We start from the raw sequence: 10,115 nt of genomic DNA on the forward strand, positions 1-10,115 counted from the left end.
ATACTCTTCGATAAATCTGGGTCGGGTTTGAAAAATAATGTTTTATATCTTCTAATGTCCTAATTATAATACCACCATATTCAATCAGTTTTGGAACGGGGTGATCTATATGAGGCGTGGGTGAGGGCGTAGATTCTAAAGCTAATTTCTTTTTGATATCCTCTTGAGTTTTTATTATTGGTTGAAATAGTAGATTTTCTGTTAATCCAAGATGTTATTTTCAACCTGAGTCTTTATTTTATTCTTAGCTTTGATATATTCTCTATTTCTTTTTAAAATATTATTTCAATCACTACTCATTTTTTAAAAAAATAAAATTTGACTGTTTGCTTAACAGATGTTAGTCATAACTCTTTCACCCGCAGGTTTTCTAGTATTTATATATCTAGTAATATATCCTGATCGTCTGGATTTCTCCATTGAGCTTCACATTCTTTTTTAAATGCATCTCTATCCATTCCGTGATTTATTGACTGAATAATTTTAGATAAATCTTTGTCGTTTAATTCGAATAATAAAAAAACAATTTGCGTTCTTTCTAATAAACATAGCATCCATTCCGTAAAAAGATTGGGATTGGTATATACAGTGACAGTTGTGATGTCTTCCTTTTGTGAAGAATTCTTGTTGAACAGCTTGACTTTTTTGTGCTACGCATTCATCATATACTATTAAGTTCTTTCGGTTGCTATCAATAATAGACAAATCCAGATCATTAACATTTTTCGTAAGAAACACTTTATGTCGGTTGGATTGAAAGATGGATTCTTTGCTTAAATGAAGTTCTCTATGACATTTTTTATCTTCCACTCTTCTTTGTTGTCTTCATAATATTGAAATGTGTCTTGAACGTCTTCCTTTGGTAAATATTCTAAAGCTTTTAGGAATTGATAATATGATTGCTCTGGAGCTGTTGTGTAGATGTACCGAGACTCGAAATCTAAAAGGTTTGGTGTTGTCAGCATGTTAAAAGTAATGAGTTTTCCCAGAACTTGAACTTCCGCAAATGCACCTGAGCATTAGGTTTTGTGGAAATCTGTCTGAATGTTTGAATTTTTTTCTCATTTTTCATTAATTCATTTTGTTCAAAAAAATCAATCCATCTCCTTGATACTTTGAGAGTCCCTCTCCAGGATGTATGTTTTTAAAAACTATAGCATAGCCCTTATGTTTGACTCTCATTTCTCCAATGTCAATACTATCTATTAATTTATTTAATCCTTGTTTAACAGTTTTCTTGGTTTCCTCCTATTGCACCAGCGGCAGTAAGACCAGCAAATATCAAAGGTAGGAAAGGTAAAAGTCCATCTTCCTTTACGTTTTTATCAATTCTTTCTAAGTCTATATCGTCTCTGACTTGTTTGTATTTATCAATAACTTAATTAGATATGTTAATCTAACAGTAGCCGGTTACTACTCCTTGTGTTTTATCGATATGAATACTTATATTACTCCTGTTTTGAACAGATCTTCTTGGTGGGCTGATAGATCAAAACAGAAGATTGGGTGATTAAGTGCAAAATCTACATATTCAAACTGAGGTGGATTTCCAAATAATTCACACATATTTTTATAGTTTCTATACAAATCATTATAATCCTTTGTCGATGGATTAAGTGTCAAAGGTTAGTTAGGATAATTATCGTTGTTTAATCTTACTTGAACCTTATGGATTTTGGTTCAATGCCACCCTAAAGATATTATTGTTATTCGTCTGAGAGTCTGGTAAGTCCTTGAAACCAACCATTAAATATCTTGGTGGTTTAATGGTGTTGGTGATTGGCAAAGTAGTGGATTCTCCAGTTAAAGTCATGCTACCTACTGTGTTACGATGACGAAAAGCAATTTCAATATCTTAAGTCAATATGTTGAATATTCTTGTTTCTACTTAAATTGATGGTGTTAAGACAGGTATATAAAGCTGGAGGTTCGTTATTTCCAATTTTGCATCTGAAGCATTCTCTCCAAAGAATATCTTATCATCCTTGATTTCTCTTTGTAGATGAATTTTATATGGTAATCCTATCGAAACCTTTCTATGTTCCTATAGACCGAATAGAGGATATAATTTCCAATTTCATAATTACCCATAACTACTTTTATCAACGGCATTGTTGTACCGAAGTACTCGAATCCATGATTAGCTGCTCGTCCTACTCTTTCTATTGTGTTTCGAGCAATAAGTCTCATTCTAGCTTCATCTGCATAATTAGGAACATTTCTTATCGGCTCTTTACTTCCATCGCCAACATCAGGTATCATCCAGAAAATGAATCAAAGTTTTGAGGATATAGAACTGTTTTCAGCATTGTATCAAATTCACTGGGGTGTTTGATGGTTTCTATACGATTTGATCCAGCTTCCATAACCATTTCGCTAAATAAAGATGAGAAGAAGTGTTTTTCTAACGTTGTGTTGGTTTGTGGGAGTTGATTCTGATTAGGAGTTCCGTCTTTGATTTTGAAATCGCATCTGAAATAGGCATCAGACAGAAGCAAGCAATTCGATAATGAATTAATCTCGAAAGTGACCCTACCTCCATAATTTAGTTGGGATCTAGAGCCTCCGGTTGGTGATATGATAATGTAATCGTCTTTTTTTCTTATTAAACGAATAACATATTGGATCATATAATTGAAAGATCGGATCTAATCTGTAATTTTTTTCTGCCATTTTTAAGGATAGGTTTTACCCTATTATTTTAAACCATTTACCCCCATGGAAATCCATGAAGAATATCAAAAACCAAATCAAGTTATAGGTTTTAATAAATTCATTGTTTACAAATTAATTACACATTTTTAATACAGAAAATTTAAAACATAAACAATTATATTGATATACACTTCTACTAGGATTGGTAATGTTCACCTCATGACCGCTCTTACACAAATGGTGAATATACTTCAATGTTATGACCGCTCCTTCAGAATCGGTAGACATATAGTTCAGGGTTATGTCCCCTCTTACACAATCGGTAGATATACTTCAATGTTACATGACCGCTCCTAGACGGTAAATAACTTCGGTAAATATACTTCTATCTCTACTCTTACACAATCGGTAGACATAGTTCAGGGTCATGACCGCTCCTAGAGAATCGGTGAATATACTTCAGGGTTATCTCCCCTCTTACACAATCGGTAGACATAGTTCAGGGCCATGACGCTCCAAGAGAATCGGTGAATATACGTCACATGAATTATATCCTTTTCGAAAACGCTTGTTCTTCAGCACTTGTTCTTTCTAATTCTCGTTCTATTTTTGAAACCTCGGATATTTGTCACAGAGTTTGGCAAAATTCTTGGCCTCTTTGTATCACCAACTGCCTGTGATGGTTTAAATATTCTTCGTGATGTGAAATGTTGCCATCTATTAAACTTGTGTCTGGATATTTTGTAAAACAACAAATAAAATATCATCTTAATTCCACCCATAAGTCGTCTTATGATTAAATTAAACATACCTTGATTTTGTATGATTAAAATTCCAGTGTAACAAAATTGAGACACTGAGTTTAGACTGACTATGGAGACGTTGCACCGGAGGTATGTTATATGTCAATATAACCGTCTGTTATTTAAAGTGTGACGTATATCCAGTCATCAATAGTCTGACTGGCTGTTACTAGGCGTTAAAGGTATTTATAGTGTGAGCTATATTCAGTCAATAACTATAAAAACTAGTTGGTATTTTATTCTGAAGTAAACAAAAAAAAACAGTGTTACCTCCCATTAATCAATTGAGATTTTATCCAATAATTTTAAAACCATTGCCTTTTTTCTTGTTGTTCTATTCTCCTGTTTCGTAGTTCTCTTATTTGCTGTAATTCTTTCAATTCATTAGACTTATTAGTTTATTCTAATTCCTGTTTTTGCAACAGATCCAAGAGCCTGCGCTTCTGAGGAAATAAGTGATTTGTTGTTTGAAGTATTGGGGAACGTTCTGATAGTGTGCATTTAAGATTTTACCAAAAAACTATAGTTTCGATTTCCCTAACAAGTCCAAATTATAGATAAAACAGATTAAAATATTCCGTTTCATGTGAAATAAATGGTCATTCCGGATTTTATCAGAACCTTAAGTTTCGTTTAACAAGTGGTTTTTGTGCAGTTGGGCACGATGTGGCATGTTGGGCAATGCGGCAAAAACGAACCCACCGCATTTTTATTCATACTTATATTTTTTTAATGCACCTCGCAATGCAATTAGTGGAAAATTTGACGTGTGTCTGTGACTCGGTGTTTTAGATATTTTCCAGATATCAGGTTCTAACTACTTCGACTTGGACTAGCTCAAATCAGTTTTAGACTTGGAACGTTCAACATGCCTAATAATGTAAGTAGATGTAGAGCTCGCCATTTTTTCTTCTATATAAATTATGATAAACATTCAACTAATCTACTAACGTTATAACATGTTTAACTATAGGCTGTTTGGCATATACGTTTATTTTGTTTATTTTGTCCAAAAACTGGCGGTTATTTGACTGTTCATTAACACAGGAAAAACTTGTAATAGATAGTTATATCCATCAAATAAGGTTTTAGAGAGAATAACAGTATTGTCTGAGCAAAGCAAAAAGCTTTTTGAAGTGTTTCTATATGTTTTAAGATAATTGGAATATTAGCCCCAAAATAGTATTGTTACTCTAAGAAAATCTTCTCGTTGATAAGATTATAAAATGTTTTGTAAGTTTGCATTGAAAAGAAAGATATTTTCTCCTTGAAATTTTAACCCAAAAAAGTCTCAAAATTTTGCTGAAAATTTTCTTCTGGAAAAGTAAATTTTGAAGACATCATATGTACTCATGTTTATATATATTTTTTTCAACTCAAAGACATTTCTTAGAATGACAGTACTTTATGAGCAATTCTCTTAAAAATAATTAAATAATTTTAAAAAAAAACTGTTTACTTTGCTCAGACGATAAACAATACAGGATATGATTAAATTTCGACTGATTTTCTTGGTATATAACTTATTAAAGGGACATTGCGTTTATTTTGTAGGTCGAATTTTTTTTTTGCTCGAATTTGTGAAACCATAAACCAACATCTATAGAAATGTATCCAATAACGTATATGAAAGTATTAACTTCAACCAAATATAACGAAACATTATAAAACCAATCATTGAAACTAGGTCAAACTCCTTAATTAACAATTAGTACTCTCAGTTTTTAATTAACCCTTTTAAAACAAATTCAGTTTGATCAAGTAGATATAAATAGCATACTTTAGAAATATTTTCAGGTATAATTTTTTGACGGTTTTGATAATGAAAATGCTTTTCAAAAAGGAGGAATGCCCCATTAAAAAGTAGCTCCACTTTCATTTTTTCTTCTGAATTGTAAATACTTAGAAAATGAGTCACTTGGTATTTCCAAATTTCCAAATTAGTGATTTTTTTTATTGTTCACAAAATTGAATAAATCTGTAACAAAGGGAAACGTGATCTTTAAATAAGTCTTGATAATTGAAGCTAATTTTACCCTTCATGATTAATCGGGTACAAAAAAATAAGACGCAAAACTCCATTTTCTTATCAAGATTAGATACCTATATGCAAATATTCTTCTGATTTAATATTCTTTTGACAACATTTTAAAAGTACAAGTAAGTCATTTTTTCAAAGAACTCCCTACACATTAGTTATGTACCTTTTTATGTTTAAAAACTCTTGACAGCATTTATTAGTTAAGTAAGTTAAAGTTGGTTAAAAAAAACTCTTATTATAACCGTTTCTACTAAAAGAACTCGTTGACAATATTAGTTACGTATTTTTATACAAAAAGAAATTGTTCACAAGATTAGTTACGTATATTTTCTACAAAAAGAACTAATTGATAAGATTAGTTACGTAAATTTTTTACAAAAAGAAATTGACGACAAGATTAGTTACGTTTATTTTCTACAAAAGAAATTGTTGACAAGATTAGTTACGTATATTTTCTAAAAAAAGAAATTGTTGACACTTGGAAGAACACATTAACATCGATGGGTTGGTGGTCGTTTCTGTTGTTGGTTTGGTCGGCGGTTATCTCTTGGTTGGACGCATGAGTTATTATAGGTGCGTCATCGATGTGGTGGGTGGGATATAAGTTGTTGGGATGCTAGTAGGTCGGCGATTCGTAAAAGGTAAGGCTCCATGGAATACAGGGCCGTTGTAGGGTACACGATGTTGGTTTGGTTGACGGCTGGTGTTACGATATCTGGCTTCTTGGCAGTGGTTGTTGTATAATTGCTGCATAATGAAAACTGTAACGAGGTTAGTGGGGGAATGTATAAGGATTAAGTCGAATTAAAATTAAATATTTTAGTGTAAAATGAAGCAACGTCAGTAGGTAGTAGTGTGAAAATAAAAAGATGCTGTAAAGAAAACGATGTAACTGGATATTTCAAGTAATAGATCCAGGATCATCTAACATGTGAATATTCGAAAGTAATCTATTTAATTTCATGCAACAAAATGCCCCAAACAATATGTAGGAGAAACTAAGAATAACTTACGAACTCGTTTTAATGCTCATAAGTCGGATATCAAACTAAAGAAAGACAAGCCTGTTTCAAATCATTTCAACCTCGACAACAATTCATTAGACGATCTCACCCTAATCCCAATTGAGCGCATAGAAATTGACTTGCCCGAAGATGAAACTACCAAATTCCGTCATTCCAGAGAAGCCCATTGGATTGGATTGAACATTGAATACAGCAAGACCTATAGGACTAAATATTCACCATAATGTAGGCATAGCACCCTTTGTTGCCCCGTTCAATACAACCAGCGATCGAGCAAGCAAGATAGTCCATGCACACTATAAGAATCTTCAAGAGAAGTTCCCCCATGTCTATAAGCAGAAAATGGTAGTTGCATATTAAAAAAATAAGAACTTAAATGATAATATTGTTCATAGTAAACTAAAAACAATCAGTACATAACAGATACTATACTAATTTCAGATCAGAATCAGAAGAAAACCCAATATTAAGACCCTTAATCCTAATTTCTAAATAAAGTGTCTGCTCCACCCTAGGTATGTACATTTGGGAGCATCAAAGCCTCCCCTCCCCGAAAACTAACAATAATGTAAGATAATAAAAAATAGAAAAACAAAAAACTTACATAGTAGCATTAATCATTGTTGGAGGAGAGTAGTATAGGGGATGCCTGTTCCCTCATCCTATTCATTATGTATATCTTTCTCCCAAATGCACATATTTTTAAAACGGCCTGATAAACATGCTTAGAATTCATCGCAAAATAGTTTGAGGTCGTTTTTCTGTGAGGCGTCTGTGTATTATCGTTTTGGCCTAGGCTTTGCAACGTGTAAGAGATTGTACGGCTATACTTCGACGCTTCGGCGAAGGGTTATGTGATGAAAATTGTCGCAAAAGATACCGGTGCCGACGTTCTGCGTGGCTTTGAAGACGCCTTTGAGTGCACTTTTGGCAACAAAACATCCTGAATACATCTCCACAAATTTCATGTATGCATTGAAATTCCATTCGCTCTTGCGAGCCTGTCGTAATCCAATGAAAAGGCTTGTACAAAAATGCGAAATCAGGATGGGGTGAAAATAATGACGATTTAAATTTGTGTATTAATGCATCTCAAATGTAGAACTTAATCAACATCTTTCAGTTTTCACCAATTAATTTTCATTGTTGTTTCAGATCAACACAGTCAGTATGTGGAAAATTATTACAGTGTTTGGACTTTGGACTGTGACGTCATTCCTGTGCCATTATTGCGGAAAACTTTTTTTAAATTCCCAAACTGAGATTGAATCAGCATATAATTTTATCAACGCCTTTATTCTTACTCTATACCAAACCTTTATGTGTTATTCTCTCATAGAAGTTAAGTTTTGCCGTGATAAAGTGTATATATATATTTCTGCATGCCACTTTTTGGCAACTTTATCAACAAACTGCAGTATGGCCCTTATGTTTGCGTCATCTACATTCGCTATCAAATTAATGGAACCCATTACCAGTGTCTGTGTACAAAGACTCTTACTAGCTACTCCGTTACATCCATCGATATTTGTTAGTCTTCCATTAATAGTAGGTGGAGCATGTATGTTTACTGGAAACCCACTGGCCGATACATCTTTGTCTAAAGGCACCCTCATGGCTTTTCTGTCCAACGTCATCCTGGCAGTCAGAAACGCAGCCATCAAAAAGGACCAACACAATTCGTCCAGAATGAATTTACGTCCTTCTTCAACTATAGCAATGGTGATCATTTGTCATCTGGTTTTCACAACAGTTCTTTATCTTATTGAAACTCACTACGGTGCTGAAAACATTTTAACACGTGCCGTCTTTTTTACAGTATTGTCAAGTGTTTTTCATGTGGTGTATTCTTACATTTCATCAAATATCGTATTGAGGTACATGTCGGTGTTAAGTCATTCCGTGTGCAACATTATGAAAAGAGTATTAGTGGTTATATTATTGTATATAGTCGGTAGTAGACATGCCTCGTTTTCTAATTTTCTGGGCTTGATGGTTAGCACTGTTGGATTGTTTATTTATGTTGGTTTCAAAGTATCCTTGAAGATTTCTAATAATAGAGATGTCACATCCAAAGAGCAAGGTAAGGCTTTGAGTTCATAGCAAAATATCCACACTGTCATTGCAAAGGACGTTAGCGAGCTTAATTGGGGTAATTAATTGCACCTAGCCTGAAAAAAGTAATTAAGGGGATAACATTCTTTTCAAAAATTTCAAATTTGGTTAACGGAAGTTATCTACTGCAAATCGTCCGGGAACTTCTACAGCACCATTTTCGTACCACTTATTTTAGCATTATGTTTTCGCAGAAACTCTTGAATTTGGATCTTTTTGAGATTAAGGAAACCGTTAGGATGTGACTAAAAGTGGATTGATAGCATGAAACTGACATGTCGGTCCGTCCGTTCACATTGGCTCGTAAACACTCTAGTAGGCACAATTCTTGACTGATTTTGACGAAACTAGGTTGAGTGTTTATAATCACCCAAGGATGAACCCTTGTGAAAATCAGAAAACATGTGGTTGCCTTCTTGGTGGATTTTGACGAAACTTATTGTGATATAAACTTGGTAATATTATAAAGTATCGCCGCAAAAAGTTCACACAAAGTGTATGACTAAGGGTTGAATATTTCATACTCAAAGCTGCCAGTGGGCGTATATTAAATTGCCTGGCAAGCTATCTTTTCTTTTACAAGCAATCGTATACAGATGGTGTACCTATGCTATAATCCATTTATTTCATATGTATTTAATTCGCAGGTAAACGAGACAGAATGAGTTGTTGCTTCTCATTGTTTCTGAGTATAATTGGAATGTATAGCGATGTATTACGATATAGGTATGATAATGTTGCAAAGATGCCCTTGGAAGACTTCGAATCACGTTCATTTGGCAGGAAATCATTAGACATAATGGACACGTCAGACCTGGAACCAGAATCTTAAAACCAGCACAGATGTTATCCGAGAGGCTCAAAGAGTACATTTTAACCTATTTAAAGATTTGCTACGTGGTTTCCGGTACGCCATGTTGTTTGATGTTGCCGTGTTCGAAAATAAAGGAGATCCAGCCATTTCTTCGGGTGAAATTTATCTGTTACGAAGACTGGGTATTGATCTCATTTACTACTGCAGTATTAGCTATTGCACCGATAAAAACCTTCACTATGCTAAGAACATGAGTTCAATCTATTCCAATAAAGAACTCGTTATTCTCGTTCATGGCGGCGGAAACATCGTTGGATATGCCATGAACGATGTCCACAGGTTTAAAGTTTTGAAACTTTTTAAAGGTTTTAAATTAGTGGTTTTGTCACAGAGTATATTCCTGAAAGATAAAAACGCACATTTCGAACTTTGCAAACAGTTTTATTGTTGTAACAAGAATTTAACATTAGTTTTAAGGGACCGACAATCACTTTCCATGGCTCAAACATATTTCAACAATGGAACAAATCTAATTATGGCACCGGATATGGCATTTCAGATTGGAAGAGTCAAACGATATATGAGTCCCATGTATGATATATTATGGCTTAAACGAAATGACGATGAAACCAAACTATACAATACCCAGGATACCTGAAGGG

General features: G+C 33.7%; 1 protein-coding gene across 1 annotated transcript; it reads left to right on the plus strand.

The window, feature by feature from the left end:
• Positions 1-7,943: 7,943 nt before the first annotated feature.
• Positions 7,944-9,471, plus strand: LOTGIDRAFT_173600 (hypothetical protein; the record flags this gene model as incomplete). Its single annotated transcript, XM_009051375.1, has 2 exons — positions 7,944-8,607; positions 9,287-9,471. The coding sequence occupies 2 exons, from the start codon at positions 7,944-7,946 to the stop codon at positions 9,469-9,471; spliced, it is 849 nt and encodes a 282-aa protein (XP_009049623.1).
• Between the last annotated feature and the right edge of the window lie 644 nt (positions 9,472-10,115).

This window comes from Lottia gigantea (assembly GCF_000327385.1).
Source record: "Lottia gigantea unplaced genomic scaffold LOTGIsca_166, whole genome shotgun sequence".
NCBI classification, from domain to species: Eukaryota; Metazoa; Mollusca; class Gastropoda; family Lottiidae; genus Lottia; species Lottia gigantea.